At 45.2% G+C, this 18,992-nt stretch overlaps 1 protein-coding gene across 2 annotated transcripts in view; it reads right to left on the bottom strand.

Moving 5' to 3' along the window:
- babam2 (BRISC and BRCA1 A complex member 2) overlaps nucleotides 1-18,992 on the bottom strand; it is a 182,361-nt gene that overhangs the window by 143,832 nt on the left and 19,537 nt on the right. For both annotated transcript variants that reach the window (XM_033020560.1, XM_033020559.1), the window contains exon 5: nucleotides 680-874. In XM_033020560.1, coding sequence (XP_032876451.1) covers nucleotides 680-874 — 195 coding nt within the window. The remainder of the gene's footprint in view (nucleotides 1-679; nucleotides 875-18,992) is intronic.

Below are 18,992 nucleotides of genomic sequence, written 5' to 3'. Positions count from 1 at the left end.
CTTTTTGACTGCCCATGTCTTTACTGTTTTAAATTGTATTTTTGTTTAGACCTGTGTTTTTTGTGGAAAGCACTTTAGGTTGTATTCAATTGTATGAAAAGTGCTATATAAATAAAGTTATTATTATTATTATATTGAGCAAAAAGGTGCACGAGCAAGTTAAATGAATGGAGTGTGAGACAAGAGGTCACATTTAAACAAGAATGAGTACTATCATTCACCTTAATGAGTATGCATCATATAAATCATAGCAATCAATCAGACTATGGTACGGACATGTTCGACTTTAGACTTTTGTTTACTTTAGATTAGAAATAGACCCTCGGCCGACCAGCGATCACCCCGTACACTAACACTATCCTACACACGAGGGAGAATTTACAATTTACAATAACCAATTACCCTAAAAATCTGTACATCTTTGGAACGTGGGAGGAAACCGGAGCACCTGGAGAAAACCCACGCAGTCACGGGCCGAACGTACAAACTACGGGCAGAACGTACAAACTCCGTACAGACAGCACCCATAGTCAGGATCAAACCCGGGTCTCTGGCATTGTAAGAGAGCAACACCACCGCTGCACATAAATCATGCAAGTCTCCTCTTACCTTTTGAAACTCCCATTGAATATGTAATGAATTATTTATCTTATAGTTCCTATTATTTAAACAAATTTACCCAATTATTCTTTCTTCCTGCGTAGATTTCCATGTTGTCTCCAAATTCAGGCCCCTCTTGCAGTGCCGTATACTCAAACATAAGGCGCGAGCTCTCGTGGAGTCGATCACATTGGTATTTGTGGTACTGCTGCACCAGCTCTTTAATGACAAGCAGGAGACAGTCGGGATTCTGGGAGTTCCAGCCATTCAGATGCTGTGCATTGTGGAAAAGACAGACAGAAAACACAACTTGGGTTAATGTTCTAGTGCACCAGAACTCAACAAACATTCACTTGAGACTTGAACCACACCAGCTTTGCATTTACAGATGCTTTTATTTTATTCAGTACTTTCATTGATGCCAATTACATGTCTGGTTTAGGAATATTCTAAATTACCGCACGATTGCACAGATCCAGAGGCCTTTAAGTTCAGTTTAGAGATACAGCATGGAAACAGGCCCTTCGGCCCACCATCCACCCTTACCATTGATGACCTGTTCACACTAGTTCTATGTTATCTTATTTTCTCATCCACTCCCTACACATTTGTGGCAATTTACAGAGGCCGATTCATCTACAAATCTGCATGTCTTTGGGATGTGGGGGGAAATTGGAACACCCACACGGCCACAGGGAGTGCATGCGAACTCCACACAGACGGCACCAGAGGTCAGGATCAAACGTGGGTCTCTGGCACAGTGAGGCCAACTGTGTCACTGTGCCAACTCGTCTGATATATCAACCCTATTTTAGATATCACCGCCTAGTAGGAGAACTCTGCATCTAAGGTTGGCTGCATTTCCTTATTCCGAAAGTACCACAAAGCACCTCAGGTTTTAATGCCATTCAGCTCAATATGCACAGGACCCTTTGAAACTGTTATCCAGTCTCCTGTTCTTTTCCAAAATTCCTCCTTTATTTTTCTAACCGTGTTGAGATTCGATTCCCTTGTGAAAGTTAGCAAAAATCAGCTTCACTACATTTGTTAGAGGGACAAAAATATGGTTATATGCAGCTTTCCCAGGGTGGTCAAACTCTTCAGTAACATGTCCAACAAGCACCTATCCATGCTCAGCTCCCAATTTCACCCTCTTCCAAATGTAAATTTCCAACGAAGAGTGACCTTGATGATCAATCATCAAAATTAGAGCAAAGAACAAAAAATACGAGCAGGAATAGGCCATATGGTCTCTTAAGTCCATTGGCCTCAACTCTGCCCATTTCCCAAAACCCTCGACTTCCAAACAGACCAAAAAACCCCAGCCTTAAATAAATTCAATCATTCTACCTTTAGTCTTCTGGACAGATGAAATCCCTTGTCAAAGTCATTAACAGGTGACACCTTGCCTGAAATTATGTCCCTAATTCTAGATTTGCTGACAAGAGGATAATATTTTTTCAAATATCTACCTCGCCAAACCCCTTCAGTGTCATCCACTCTTCACACTAGGAGCAATTTACAAAGGCCAAACCTGCACGCCTTTGGGATGTGGGAGGTAACCGGAGTACCAGGAGGAACCCCACGCGGTCACTCTAGTCTAGTGGTGCCACCTTAATGCTCCAGTGACCAGGATTCGATCCTGCTATTGGTTTATTATTGTCACGTGTGCTGAGGTATAGGGAAAAGCTTTTATTTGCATGCTCTAGTCTCAAGCAGGGTCTTGACCCGAAACATCACTTCTCTCCAGAGATGCTGCCTGTCCCGTTGAGTTAAGGGCCTGTCCCACGAGCATGCGACTCCATGCGGCAAGCTCGACCTAAAGGGCCGGTCCCACCAGCATGCGCCTGCATGCGGCAAGCGCGACCAAACCAGAAGCGGGGTCCGCGCGGAGGTCGAGTGAGTGACATGAAGTTCGAGCGAAGTCCGCGGGAAGTTCTCGCGTGAGGCCAGGCGCCGAGGCGGCTGCGGGCCGGCAGGCCGTTGCTGCGCGGAATTTTTAAACACGGTCAGTTTTTCGGAGCCCCGCGCGATGTCGGGACCAGCTCCGCACAACTCCATACGGCTCCGGCGATCGAAGTGGGACCGGCCCCGCGAGGCCTTACGGCTCAAGCGACCACGTTAGGTCGCGCTTGCCGCGTGCAGGTGCATGCTGGTGGGACCGGCCCTTTAGGTCGCGCTTGCCGCATGGAGGCGCATGCTCGTGGGACAGGCTCTTTACTCCTGCATTTTTTTTACTCCTTTACTCCTGCTTTAATCCTATCTTCCATATAACCATATAACAATTACAGCACGGAAACAGGCCATCTCGACCCTTCTAGTCCGTGCCGAACACATAATCTCCCCTAGTCCCATATACCTGCGCTCAGACCATAACCCTCCATTCCTTTCCCATCCATATAACTATCCAATTTATTTTTAAATGATAAAAACGAACCTGCCTCCACCACCTTCACTGGAAGCTCATTCCACACAGCTACCACTCTCTGAGTAAAGAAGTTCCCCCTCATGTTACCCCTAAACTTCAGTCCCTTAATTCTCAAGTCATGTCCCCTTGTTTGAATCTTCCCTACTCTCAGTGGGAAAAGCTTTTCCACGTCAACTCTGTCTATCCCTCTCATCATTTTAAAAACCTCTATCAAGTCCCCCCTTAACCTTCTGCGCTCCAAAGAATAAAGCCCTAACTTGTTCAACCTTTCTCTGTAACTTAGTTGCTGAAACCCAGGCAACATTCTAGTAAATCTCCTCTGTACTCTCTCTATTTTGTTGACATCCTTCCTATAATTAGGCGACCAAAATTGTACACCATACTCCAGAATTGGCCTCACCAATGCCTTGTACAATTTTAACATTACATCCCAACTTCTATACTCAATGCTCTGATTTATAAAGGCCAGCACACCAAAAGCTTTCTTTACCACCCTATCTACATGAGATTCCACTTTCAGGGAACTGTGCACAGTTATTCCCAGATCCCTCTGTTCACCTACATTCTTCAATTCCCTACCATTTACCATGTACGTCCTATTTTGATTTGTCCTGCCAAGATGTAGCACCTCACACTTATCAGCATTAAACTCCATCTGCCATCTTTCAGCCCACTCTTCCAACTGGCATAAATCTCTCTGTAGACTTTCAAACTCTACTTCATTACCCGCAACCCCACCTATCTTAGTATCATCTGCATACTTACTAATCCAATTTACCACACCATCGTCCAGATCATTGATGTACATGACAAACAACAGTGGACCCAACACAGATCCCTGTGGCACCCCACTCGTCACTGGCCTCCAACCTGACAAACAACCATCCACCATTACTCTCTGGCATCTCCCATTCAGCCACTGTTGAATCCATCTTGCTACTCCACCATTAATACCCAACCATTGAACCTTCTTAACCAACCTTCCATGAGGAACCTTGTCAAAGACCTTACTGAAGTCCATATACACAACATCCACTGCTTTACCCTCATCAATTTCCCGAGTAACATCTTCAAAAAATTCAAGAAGATTAGTTAAACATGACCTTCCAGGCACAAATCCATGTTGACTGTTCCTAATCAGACCCTGTTTATCCAGATGCTTATATATATTATCTCTAAGTATTCTTTCCATTAATTTGCCCACCACTGACGTCAAACTAACAGGTCTATAATTGCTAGGTTTACTCTTAGACCCCTTTTTAAACAATGGAACAACATGCGCAGTACGCCAATCCTCCGGCACTATTCCCGTTTCTAATGACATTTGAAATATTTCTGTCATAGCCCCGGCTATTTCTACACTAACTTCCCTCAATGTCCTAGGGAATATCCTGTCCGGACCTGGAGACTTATCCACTTTTATATTTCTCAAAAGTGTCAGTACTTCCTCTTCTTTGATCCTCATAGTTTCCATAGCTACTCTACTTGTTTCCCTTACCTCACATAATTAAATATCCTTCTCCTTGGTGAATACCGAAGAAAATAAACTGTTCAATATCTCCCCCATCTCTTTTGGCTCTGCAGATAGTTGGCCACTCTGACTCTCTAATGGACCAATTTTATCCCTCGTTATCCTTTTGCTATTAATATAGCGGTAGAAACCCTTCGGATTTACTTTTACCTTACTTGCCAAAGCAACCTCATATCTTCTTTTAGCTTTTCTAATTTATTTCTTAAGATTCTTTTTACATTCTTTATACTCCTCAAGCACCTCATTTACTCCATGCTGCCTATAATTATTGTAGATCTCCCTCTTTTTCCGAACCAAGTGTCCAATTTCCCTTGAAAACCATGGCTCTTTACAATTTTTACGATTTCCTTTCAACCGAACAGGGACATAAAGATTCTGTACTCTTAAAATTTCACCTTTAAATGTACTCCATTTCTCTTCCACATCTTTCCCATAAAACAAACTGTCCCAATTTACTCCTTTTAAATCCTTTCGCATCTCCTCAAAGTTAGCCTTTCTCCAATCAAAAATCTCAACCCTAGGTCCAGTTTTGTCCCTCTCCATAATTATATTGAAACTAATGGTATTGTTTACAGCTTAGTTTGGGCAGAAGATTAAAAAGCTTAAAATCGCATACCACCAAACTCACTGACAGATCAGGGTCAGGATCCAGTGGCATGGAGAACAATACGACCAGAGACCTGTTCTGCTGCAGCCTTCATCCACCTTCCCAGCCGTTGTGACGCTCCACTAAGGTCAGCCATCATCTTCCGCCTGTTCCACCGTTGAGGTCTTGGTTGGATTGCTCTTTGTCAGAGACCTCCCCCTCGACCTTACCGCCATGGGTGGCCCTATCAGGAGCATAACTCCAGACCGCATCGCTCTCAGGATCACGGGACCACACAAGCTTCTCCACCACGACAAGGTGACAATCCACTACATGTCTATAACACTATGTTCTGCATTCTGGTATTGCTCTCCCTGCACTATCTGCTGTACTTGTGTAAGACTTGATTGTCCGTCCCCATACATAGTATGATCTGATTTAATTGGATAGCATGCAAACAAAAGCTTATCCTTGTACCTCAGCACACATGACAATACTAAACCAATAGCAGGATCAAGCCCTGGTCACTGGAGCAGTAAGTCTAGAAAGACACAAAAACCTGGAGTAACTCAGCGGGTCAGGCAGCATCTCTTGAGAAAAGGAATAGGTGACGTTTCGGGTCGAGACGCTTCTTCAGACCTGAAGAAGAGTCTCGACCCAAAACGTCACCAATTCATTTCATTTAGAGATGCTGCCTGACCCGCTGAGTTACTCCAGGTTTTTGTAACTATCTTCAGTTTAAACCAGCGTCTGCAGTTCCTTCCTACACAGGCTATGCCACTATATGTGATTGGGAATAATATATTACCCCCAGTGCCACGAACTCTTACCTTTCACATAGCAGTTTATCACATGCAGATAGGAAACTTAAATACATTCGTTCCCCTTTTAACCATCCCACTCGTTATTTGTCAAATCCTCATTTGTCAAACAATTCAAGTACAGAACAAAATCATGGTAAATTCACATCTGCGATTCACTCCTCATAGCCATGCTGGTCAAATAAAAAGCTGCCCAACTTCATCTCACCATCCCAAACACAGTTTGTAGCTCTGCAAGTCACTGCTCGTTGAAAACAAATGGTGAAGTGCAGTTCCACACTTGACAATATTAGCTAAGTTTCTTAAGTACTTTCAGTATGAGATCCTGATGTTAACAGCATGCAACATCTGTCCATTTCCTGAGGTGTTGGCACAGTTACACCAAGCGCTCTCTTGACGTGCATCATTTTTGACAAAGAAATAAAAGTGTCCCAACAAATATTTAAAAATGGACAAAACTTAAATACAACTTAATTGAATTTTTTGGAAAGCTGACACTATCATCGGCACTTCATCGGGGACAACAGATTTGTTTTTATGATGCTTTGTGGCGCTACCTGGTGGTCAGGCCACTTACGGGTCGAACCCTCGTCAGCAGAACGGGGACTGGCTTTGGCGGGAACGTGACGTCATGAGTTAAGGGGAGTGTCCTGCCACATCAGCAGAAGCTCAGCTCCAGCCCACGAGTCAACAGACGCGCCTCGCAGAAGCGACAATGACTTTTGTGTTAGAGTACCAAACGTGCATGTATACCTAACCTATAATGCCTGAATAAAGAAACCGTTTATTCACAAAATTTGATGTCTCTACAGCTTAATGAATACTTCTTTCTGGTGACCATTTGCTGCATCATAATTCCCAGATTGAAGTCTTCTATGAACATGTGTAATCTTGAACTTATTTAATGATCAACAAAACATTTGATTCCATTTGAAGGTGAGATTTCATAACTGACGTAAATTTTAAAATGCTTTGTGTTAAATTTGGCATAAAAAATGGAAAATATTGGATGGGTGCGTTCAATGCATATTGTTAAGTGTTTCAATTGTATAAACAGGAAAGAGTAGATTTGACTGAGACAATTCCAGTTATACTTTTATTGTCTATTGTTCCCACGTGGATTCAACTGAGACACTACCAAATGCATAAACAAAAGTCTGGACTGAATTATGTTCCAGAAAACTATGGGAGTAACACTTCCGTCTCCAGCAAGCAGCCCATCGCGCAAGGATATACACTATGGTATTGCACAGGGAATCAATATGAAGTTCAATATGCAAGCCAACTATTTGAGAACAACTGGGCTCTTTTCATAGAGTGACACTGTGTGGAAACAGGCCCTTCGGCCCCACTTGCCCACACCGGCCAACAATGTTCCATCTACCCTAGTCCCACCTGCCTGCGCTTGGTCCATATACCTCTAAACCTGTCCTATCCATGTACCTGTCCAACTGTTTCTTAAACGATGGGATAGTCCCAGCCACAACTACCTCATCTGGCAGCTTGTTCCATACACCCACCACTCTCTGTGTGAAACGTTACCCCACGGATTCCTACTCTGGGTAAAAGACTCTGTATCTACCCGATCTATTCCTCTCATGATTTTATACACCTCGATAAGATCTCCCCTCATCCTCCTACGCTCCATGGAATAGAGACCCAGCCTACACAACCTCTCCCTATAGCTCACACCTTCTAGTCCTGGCAACAGCCTTGTGAATCTTTTCTGAACCTTTTCATGCTTGACAATATCTATATTACTAAAAGTCTGTTCTTGACCATCTGTGCTGCGATTTCCGAGAGAACGCCGCCACCTACGGCCGTCATTTTTGGCCACCTTGCTCAGAGCCCCCCTCCGCCGTATGTGTGCCGAGGATTTTTCCCGTCGATGAAAAATGACAGAGATATTAATGATTTTACAAAATTCCCCATTCTCTCTGCTGCCCCTGCTGGCGGCAGGGGGGAGGGACTATAAAACCAGGAAGTGGTGTGCCTCAATCAGTGTCTGCAAGCTGGAGGAAGGCAGAGGGTCACGTTTCTCTGAGCTGTGAATAACACGGAACACATGTCTACTCAAACGTAAGTGTCCTTAGTGGTTCTAAAACGCTTGCAGAATGTGTCTATTGGTTCTAAAATGTTTGCAAAACGTGTTTATTGGTTCTAAAATGTTTGCAAAAAGTGTCTCTTTTGGTTCTACAATGCTTGCAGAATGTGTCTTTTTTGGTTCTAAAATGTTTTTTAGGTTCTCCGCCCCCTTTCCTCTTCCCCTTTCCTCCCCCCCCCCTCCTCTCCCCCCCTCTCCTCCCTCTCCTCTCCCCCCTCCTCACCTCCCCCTCTCTCCTCTTCCCCCCTCTCCTCTCCCCTCTTTTTCTCCCCCCCTCCCCTCCATCCCCTCCCCCACCATTCCTCCCCTAAACCCCCTTCCCTCCACACACCCCTACCCGCTTCCCTCCACCCCCCTCCCTGCTCCCCACCTCACCCCCCCTTTCTTCCCCCTCTCCCCTCCTCCCCTCCCCCTACCCTCTTCCCTCCCCCCTCCCTGCTCCCCACCTCACCCCCCTCAGCACCCCCTCTCTCTCCCCCTCACTCTCACCCTCTCTCTCTCCTCCCCTCCTCCCCCACCTTTCCCCCCTCACCCACCCTCCCTCTTATCCTGCAACTCCATAGATGCTGCTGCACCCGCTGAGTTTCCCCAGCAATTTTGTGTACCTTCGATATTCCAGCATCTGCAGTTCCATTTTGAACACTCTCTCTTATCCTCCTCTCTACCCCCCTATCCCTCTTGCCCCTCTCTCTGTGTCTCTGTCTCTCTCTCTGCCTCTGCCCCTTCTCTCTCTGCCCTCACTCTCTACCCCCGCCCGCCCCTCTCTAGATGTGACTGCAGGTTCGGGGCTATGCGTCAGTAGATAGGGTGGTTATGGGGTAAAAGGAGCAAATTAATAATATAATATCAAGGGGGTAATTAGCGTGAGTGCGGGGGGGGGGGGGGGGGATAGTTAGTGTGTGTGTGACGCTGAGTGCTGCTTCCCCCCCCCCCCCCCCCCCCCCCCCCCACAACCGCACATTGGGGGAACAGACCCAACGGGTCTGCACTTGGTCTAGTCTTTCCTATAACATGGTGCCCAGAACTGAACACAATATTCTAAATGCGGTCTCACCAACGTCTTATACAACTGCAACATGACCTCCCAACTTTAATACTCTGATTGATGAAGGCCAAAGTGCCAAAAGCCTTTTTGACCACCTTATCTACCTGCGACTCGACCTTCAAGGAACCATGCCCCTGTACTCCTAGATCCCTCTGCTCTACAACACTACCCAGAAGCCTACCATTTACTGTGTAGGTCCTGCCCTAGTTCGACTTCCCAAAATGCACACCTCACACTTCTGAGTGTGGATAACAACATAGGGAGATTAGTGAGTGAAGGTAGGAAGGAAAGAAAGAATGAAGAAATACATTTCTAGAGTGCAGTGAAGCTAGGGAAATGGTGAGAAGGTTTCAAGATTTGCAGGATTGACTCATCTTTTATTGACTCACTCACTACTTGTCATTAACCAGGTACCGCTTTCTTGTCTCTTAGGACTTATCAATAGACAACAGACAACAGGTGCAGGAGTAGACCATTCAGCCCTTCGAGCCAGCACTGCCATTCACTGTGATCATGGCTGATCATCCACAATCAGTACCCCGTTCCTGCCTTCTCCCCATATCACTTGACTCAGCTATCTTTAAGAGCTCTAACTCTCTCTTGCAAGCATACAGAGAATTGGCCTCCACTTGCCTTCTGAGGCAGAGAATTCCACAGATTCACAAATCTCTGGGTGAAAAAGTTTTTCCTCATCTCCGTTCTAAATGGCCTACCCCTTATTCTTAACTAAGTGGTGATGCTATCACTCTACAATTGAAAAGGGTCATAGATATCCCCAACCCCCAAATAATTTGACACTCTTTAGAGCTTCTTCCAAATATATGCTTCAAAATACAGGAGCAGTCTCTCGTCTATTGCATTTGGTACTCATGAAGAGGTCTTCTTAACATCGGCAGCACCAAGTAGAGCAGGGCAATTGTTTGAGAAAAACATTTTTCACACAGAGAGTGGTGAATCTGTGGCATTCTCTGCCACAGAAGGTAGTTGAGGCCAGTTCATTGGCTATATTTAAGAGGGAGTTAGATGTGACCCTGGTGACTAGAAGGATCAGGGGGTATGGAGAGAAGGCAGGTACAGGATACTGAGTTGGATGATCAGCCATGATCATATTGAATGGCGGTGCAGGCTCGATAGGGCCGAATGGCCTACTCCTGCACCTATTTTCTATGTTTCTATGTTTCGCCGAACAGTTGTGCTGTGTCTGCCAAGGTCTGGAGCTCCTTCCTGTATTGAATGTTCAGTCCTTGGCCGCCTCCACTGCCAGGGCGAAGCCACATGGAAACTAAATGAGCAGCACTTTGGTAGCCAACAACCCAACGGCATAAACATACAAGTCTCCAATTTCAAGTAGTGTCTCTCTAATCTCCCTTCTCTAGCTCCCGTCATTCCCCAACCAGTGTGCACACAATTCTCCCACCATCTCATTCTGATCCCTTTCCTTCCTCCTTACGCTCATCTCCCACCCCATCCCAGATTCCCCTATTTATTGTACCTGCCCCCTCTTTCCCCTCCCATTTCTCTTCTTTCCTTATCTGACACTCGTTTATTTCATTTTCACCTCCAGCCTGTGTCAGATCCAGGCCCCCCCACCTGTATCCACCTATCATTTGCCAGGCTTTGTCCCTCCATACTCCATTGATCTGAAGAAGGGTTCTAACCCGAAATGTTGTTTGTCCATTTCCTTCCATTGATGCTGCCGGGCCCTCAGAGATCCTCCAGCACTGTTTTTTTTGCAATGATTCATAAGCGGAGGGAAAATGGCACATGGCTAGCACAGTGCATTGATCCAAGACTTCTACTCTTGCCTGCCTGCATAGTGATGTACCATTGACTTATCACTGGGGAGAGATGCATGGGGGAAGTTCACAGCTCATGAATCGCAGAGATTAGGAGCTGTCATGGAGGCACATTAACCATGTCAGCATGACTGTTCGCCCAATTTAGACACTGCCTTTATACGTTTTTGAGGAAGACGTGGCTTTGGAAGGTAAACAAGGCGCAGGGCAACTTTGCAAATCCCGAATGATCGCTGGGCCATTTTGGAGGGTGTGGTTAGGGTCGGGAGATAATGTTTCTGTGATCACACCAGTCTGATCAAGGATGTTGGATTTCCTCTCCTCGAGGACATAAGTAAACTGGAGTTTTTATTTTAAAATGACAATTAATTATCAATAATATAAATTCCAGATAGTTAACTACATTTAAATTCCACTAGTTTACCAGTCTGGTAATAGGCTCATTGCCTCACATTGTATCTTTTTAGTTTTTCTCTAAAATTTCTATCCCTGGAAACCAGTTTGTGCAAATGCAATGAACAGAGTTCATTATTTCAATTCAAGGATGTATTTAGTTATTTTTACATACTGGAAAATGGTACTTAATTACTGGCAAGAGACATTCAGTTCCTTTCTCTTTGATGGTTTTAAAAGCAGATCCCATTTGGTGAAAGGTCAGCGCTCTTTTACATCACAACACTCAGTCCGTTTGTTGTAATCAACTACTGTTTTCACATGGGGACATGTTAACCTCCAAAGGCCAAATCGCTTAATCTGCAAATGCAAGGAAACAAAAGAGATATTGTCTCTTTCAAGAAAAAAGCGACTATTACTGGAATATTACATCATTGCAAATTATCTTCAACTTGTCTCCTACTAAAACCAACAACAGACACCACCACAATCACACCAGTCAACAGAACAGAAAGAATCGCATTGTTTCCTCTCATTGAAGCAGCCATTGGCTGTGGCACTCAGTGACTAATCTCAGTAATACAAAGTATTACTGCTATCAAGAATGAAGGTTACTGCATCTTCCAGCAAGATTGTTTTGTTTTTGTAAGAAGTTTGTTCTGTTGAAACATAGCCTCATGCAAGTTTTAACTTTATACAAATAAGTGCTCACAATCAGTAATTTATAAGCAAAGCATTGTGACATAGGCCACTAAAGATAGGTCTTCCCATCTTCACTCTAGCTTCAATGTACCTCAAGTTTCTGATACCAACCCTGCCAACAGCGAACCTATAATGATAATAGGAGGGAGTTGGAAGGAACAAAGGAAGTCCCGACGTGGAGGGACCGCGTGAGGGAGGGGGAAGAACATTGGAGGACCCGCTGTGGGGGGACCATCGTGATGGAGGGAGGGGGGGTGGGAGGGGAACAAAAAAGGACCTGGCACCAATACTGTGTATACTTTGTTCCTTTGTCAGTGTCCTTTATGTGGCGACTATTTGCAAGAAAATAATTTCACTGTAACTTGTCACATGTGACAATCACGTATTCATTCATTCATTCATTCATTCAATCCACTCTGGCTTTCATCAGTCAGGGTGCCGAGTACAGGAGTTGGGAAGCCATCCATGCCTCTTCCCCCTCTCTGATCATAAGCTTATACGGTTCACCATCCCTTCTCCGACACCTCGCCCCCGCTTCCTCCGAGAAATCACCTTCCGTAATCTAAAATCCATTGATCCCCACCATCTCTCTGACCTGCTCTCCACCACTCTCCCCCTGGACTCAACCCATATCTCACCTGATGATCTCACAAACCATCTCAACTCCACCTTGTCTACCTCCCTTAACATTATGGCCCCCCTCAAAACAAGAACCGTAACTTTCAACACATCTTCACCCTGGTACACACCTGCACTTCGTAAGCTGAAACAGACTGGTCGCCGACTTGAACGACTCACAAAGAAATCATCTCTCACAGTCCACCATGAAGCTTACAAACTCCACCTCACTGACTACAGATGCCCTCATTGCTGCAAAATCTGCCTACCTCTCCTCCATATTCACCGACCCCTGCCTAAACCACAGAACCCTCTTCTCCACAGTGGGCAACCTCCTCAAGCCTCGAGCCAACACTCTCTCTACCTCTACTCTGGATCTCTGCAACTCATTCCTCCACTTTTTCGCTGATAAAATCAGCACCATCTATCAATCTTTATCCCCTGTACCCGACTCCCCAGCAACTACTCCACCACCTACCAAGGCCCCTCCTTTCAACATCTCCACTGACCTCCTTACCCCTCCTCCACACTGCTTCCTTTCCCAGTTTGACCTGGTCACCCCTATTGAAATCTCCAAACTCATCAGCTCTTCCAAACCCACTACCTGCTCCCTCGACCCTCTCCCCACTCCCCTGCTGAAGTCCTGCCTCCCCGTTCTCTGCCCCTACCTCACTAATCTCTTCAACTCCTCATTGTCCCAAGGAATTGTCCCCTCCGCTTTCAAAACTGCTGCTGTCACACCAATCTTAAAGAAACCTGGTCTTGATCCCTCCTCTCTCATTAACTACCGCCCAATCTCAAACCTCCCCTTTCTTTCAAAAACCCTGGAGCGTATCGTTGCGTCGCAACTTCATTCCCACCTCCTTGCGTATAACCTACTTGAACCCCTCCAATCTGGCTTTCGCCCCCTCCATAGCACAGAAACTGCTCTCCTCAAAGTCCTCAACGACCTCCTCACCTCAACATCCTCATCGACCTGAGGGCAGCCTTTGATACAGTGAACCATAACATCCTGCTCATCAGACTCAAAGACCTCGGCATTGAAGGTTCTGCACTCAGCTGGCTCCGTTCCTACCTTTCCAACAGATCCCACTTCATCTCTCTCCATAACCACACCTCTGCTACAGCCACAGTCACTCAAAGCTCCACCTACATCAACCGACTCCAACTGGTCCAGAACACAGCCGCCCGATTCATCACCCACACCAAATCCTGGCATCACATCACTCCAGTCCTCAAACAACTTCACTGGCTTCCCATCTCCCACCGGATTACCTACAAAATCCTGGTCCTCACCTACAAAGCCCTCCACCATCTGGCCCCCCCATATCTCACTGACCTCCTCTCCCCCTACCAACCCTCACGGTCCCTCAGATCCACATCAGCCGGTCTCCTCTCCATCCACAAGTCCAACCTCCGCAGTTTTGGGGACAGAGCCTTCTCCAGGGCAGCTCCCAGGCTCTGGAACTCCCTCCCCCAACTGATCCGCAATTCCGTGTCCCTCACCATCTTCCAGTCCCGCTTCAAGACCCATCCCTTCACCTCTGCCTATCCTTAGCCCCACGTCCCCCTCCCTTTTCATCTGTGCTTGAATTGCCTCATATTGTGTTTTGAATTGAATTCAGTCTTTAATTTGTGTACTAGTCATGTCTCTACTATTTATTTCATTCCCCTTACATGTTTTTCCTCTACTTGCTAAATTTTTGTAAGGTGTCCTTGAGACTCTTGAAAGGCGCCCATAAATAAAATTTATTATTATTATTATTATTATGTTGGTACAGCCACAACTGTACAGTGTACAGTTCTGGGCGCTCTGCTACAGAGAGGATACAGAAAGTCAACTTGGTCGACTTGGTTCAATGCTTAAATCCCATCTTTTTTCTCCACTCTTAAATTGTATTCTGCCCATCATTGTGGCAAGGGCACAAACATTTCTATGGGTAGGAAGGATTTTTGGGTAGCCCAGAGCACAATTCTGTAGAATAAAGGTCAATGGTTGTTTATTGTAAAGATGGGACAGAAGTGTTCACAAACGTACTGTGATGCCATAATGAGTGTTTTACCAGATAGAACTGACGTATGCACTCTAAAATAACATGTTTTTATTTTGGTTTACTGAAAATAATCTGGGAGTGTTAAATTCTCATGCTGGATACTTAAAGATGAAAGTTTCCTATTTCCAACATGTACAAGAGAAAGATTAAAAGGTAAGCTAAGCATTTGATAAGGTCCCACATAAGAGATTAGTGGGACCATAAGTCTCCAGGACCTGATGGAGTCTATCCTATGATCCTAAGATCCTGAGGCACCACAGGATAATGTTGGGACTTTTAATAGTCCCTCTCTCACACCTCCCGCTGCTGAAAGACTCATCCATGCCTTCATCTCCTCCCGACTGGACTATTGCAACTCACTTCTCCTTGGCATCAGCTCCACCTACATCAACCGACTCCAACTGGTCCAGAACGCAGCCGCCCGACTCATCACCCACACCAAATCCTGGCATCACATCACTCCAGTCCTCAAACAACTTCACTGGCTTCCCATCTCCCACCGGATCACCTACAAAATCCTGATCCTCACCTACAAAGACCTCCACCATCTGGCCCCCCCATATCTCACTGACCTCCTCTCCCCCTACCAACCCTCACGGTCCCTCAGATCCACATCAGCCGGTCTCCTCTCCATCCACAAGTCCAACCTCCGCAGTTTTGGGGACAGCCTTCTCCAGGGCAGCTCCCAGGCTCTGGAACTCCCTCCCCCAACTGATCCGCAATTCCGTGTCCCTCACCATCTTCCAGTCCCGCCTCAAGACCCATCTCTTCACCTCTGCCTATCCTTAGCCCCACGTCCCCCTCCCTTTTCATCTGTGCATTAATTGCCTCATATTGTGTTTTGAATTGTATTCTGTCTTTACTTTGTATACTAGTCATGTCTCTACTATTTATTTCATTCCCTTTACATGTTTTTCCTCTACCTGCTAAATTTTTGTAAAGTGTCCTTGAGACTCTTGAAAGGCGCCCATAAATAAAATGTGTTATTATTATTAATAGAGCACATTCACCAAGATATTATCTGGATTTGATAGTATTAACTGTAAGGAGAGGTTGGACAAACTTGAAGGCTGAGGGTCAACTTGATAAAAGTATATAAAATTGTAAGAGGTATAGATAGGAGAGATGGTTGGGGTCATTTAGCCAGGATGGAAATGTCACGGGCATAGGGAGAACGGGAAAAGTTTAAAGCAGATTTGTGAGGCTCGTTTTTTTACCAAAGTAGGGCAAGTGCCTGAAACGTGCTACCTAGGGACTTGGTAGAAGCAGATATGGTAGCGACATTTAAGAGGCATTTACACAGACGCATGAACACGCAGGGAATAGAGAGATACAGACCACATGCAGGCAGCTGGGAAGAGTTAAATTGGCAACATTGTCGATGCAGACCTGGTGGGCTGTAGGGCCACTTCCTGTTCTATACTGTTCGATGTAAGAGTGGGTAAAGGGAGTGAAAAACAGTCATTTGATTTTCAATAATCTTGGAATTATTGAGTAATCATAGTGGGCAAGCACCATGACTTGGTTGGTGATCATGGTGCTTGCCTGCTATAATTAGTCAACAAATGGCAAGCAAGGTACAAAGTTAGTTTGACACTTATTTCCTCTTGACTTGACGAGCATGATGTTTATCATAGGCTTCTGTTTTCTGTTTCATTTTAACCTGTGTTATTTAAAGTATTTGATAAAAGATAAGCAGATAGTTCAAGGAAGTTTGAGATGTTTAGGAACAAAAAAACTCATGTGTTGGTAGAGGGTAACGGCAAATTCAAAGGATTGCCAATGTAACGATGAGGATGGTAATAAACCTTGGGAAAAATACAACTTGAGGCAACACAGAGCACGTGAACTTTTGATTCAAGGTAACTGTCAAGTAACTCATTTTTAAAGGACACAAAGGGAGGCGATGTAAACTAAATAGTTAACTTTTACAGCATGCTCAGGAACAGAAAGGCTTCAGCATTTGCATGTACAAATTCTTGAGGGTGAACTGAACAACCTGAAGACAACTCAAATCATCACAGAAACCTTGATTTTATTAATAGAGGCCAAGTACAAAGTCAAGGATGTTAAATCTTCATACACTGCTGGTTTGCCCTCAGTTGATATATTGTGGGTGATTCAAGGTACCATAGAGAATTAGCTGCAATCAAGGATGTCATGGCCTCAGAGCTCATAGAAGATGGACCAGGATAATGTCAGGCACCAAATACTTCAATCGGGGCAAGCTTTCTTTTCAGAAGTCTGCAGGTTATGGAGCAATTTGGAGAAATATTAAGATTTTTGAAGATTTTTGACTGAGAAGAAATAGATTCAAGTGGCAGTGGAGTCACTAACCAAATAGTACAGATTTGAGATACTTGGAAGGAAAACTAAAGGTGATGCACAAAAACATTCTCTAAAATAATTGTTGCAATCTAGAGTGCCATTCCTGAAAAGATAAACAAGGCAGTTGTAATATTAACATTCAAAATGAGTCGCATAAATACTTGTAGAGTGTGCATTCTCTTGGCTCTGTGTAAAGAACATGGAGCTGTGAAGAGGCTGGAATTAATAATAATAATAATAATAATATATTTTATTGTCATTGCACATAAGCGCAACGAGATTTGGTATGCAGCTTCCAACCGATGTCATAACTTAAATAACTAATAAAATTTGGATTTAGATATCCCGAGAACATGGATTGTAAAAAGAACAGTAAAACAGTTTGTTGTGTTCAAAAGGGAACTGCAGATGCTGGAATATCGAAGGTACACAAAATTGCTGGGGAAACTCAGCGGGTGCAGCAGCATCTATGGAGCGAAGGAAATAGGCGACGTTTCGGGCCGAAACCCTTCTTCAGACCGGTAAAACAGTTCAACAGACTAAAGTGCAGATGTGTCTGTGCGACGTGACCATCCGAGGGAGACAGTCCAGGGGGGGTGGGGGGCACTCAGCAGGGCCGGTTCAGAGCCGCTATAGCTCTGGGAATTAAGCTGTTCCTGAGTCTGGAGGTTCGGGCGTAGAAGGCCTTGTAACGTCTGCCGGAGGGAAGTAGTTCGAACAGTCCATTACAAGGGTGTGAGGAGTCTTTATGGATGCTGACGGCCTTCCTGAGGCACCGTGTGTGGTAGATGCCCTCCAAGGCTGGTAACTGTGTTCCAATAATCCTCTGCGCTCTGTGGACGACGCGCTGAAGAGCTCTCCTCTCCGCCTCCGTGCAGCTGAGATACCACAGAGCTGCCATACGTTAATATGCTCTCTGTGGTGCAGCGGTAGAACGTTGTCAGCAGCTGTTGGGGCAGACCAGTCTTTTTTAATGTCCTCAGGAAGAACAGTCGTTGCTGTGCCTTCTTGACCAGCGCAGCGGTGTTGGTGGACCATGTAAGGTCCTCTGAAATGTGAGTGCCCAGAAACTTAAAGCTGGACACTCTCTCCACACTTTCCCCGTAGATGGAGATTGGGGCGTATTCTCCATTATGGGACCTCCTGAAGTCAATAATCAGCTCCTTGGTCTTGGAGGTGTTTAGTGACAAGTTGTTACGTGCGCACCAGTCCGCCAGGTTCTACACCTCCGCTCTGCATTTTGTTTCATCACCGTTGGTGATCAGCCCAATCACTGTTGTGTCGTCTGCAAACTTCACGATGGTGTTGGTGTCGAATGCAGGAACACAGTCGCGAGTGAAGAGGGAGTAGAGCATGGGGCTTAGTACACAGCCCTGTGGTGTGCCGGTGCTCAGGGTGATAGTGGAGGACAGGTGCGGGCCCTGTCTCACTGCCTGCGGTCGCTCCATCAGAAAGTTCAGGATCCAATCGCATATCGGCGAGCTGAGGCCTAGCTGGTGGAGTTTGGTGGTGAGCTTGGTGGGGATGACCGTATTGAATGCAGAGCTATAGTCAATGAAGAGCATCCTCACGTACATGCCCTGTCTATCCAGGTGAGTCAGGACAGTGTGAAGAGCCAGAGAGATGGGTGACTGTTTCAAAGAACAGGTTGAATTTGCCTGCAATGATTCAATGACTGTTTTTTTCTTCCTTCAGTGATGTTGCAGTACACTATTATTGTACTACTTAGTATCTTGAGATAAACATTTCATTTTGGGGACGAGGATTTTATTAAGATTCCTTCTCTTCAGACCTGGATACTGTTCAAAATTCCTACTTAAACAGATAAGAAGCAGTGGCTGTGACAAATTAAAAGCATAAGGTGCTACTTTGACAACTATCCAATTGACTTGTTTTCTCATCAGTTGGATCTATGTTCAGAGATATTGTAATGCATGTAGTAGTTCTAGTTTGAAAATGTTGAGACTTTTGTGAGGTATGCACTTC

The sequence above is a fragment of the Amblyraja radiata genome, chromosome 5 (genome assembly GCF_010909765.2).
Source record: "Amblyraja radiata isolate CabotCenter1 chromosome 5, sAmbRad1.1.pri, whole genome shotgun sequence".
Classification (NCBI taxonomy): Eukaryota; Metazoa; Chordata; class Chondrichthyes; order Rajiformes; family Rajidae; genus Amblyraja; species Amblyraja radiata.
The sequence above is the reverse complement of the archived record's forward strand: the minus strand, read 5'-3'. Positions and strand labels throughout refer to the sequence as shown.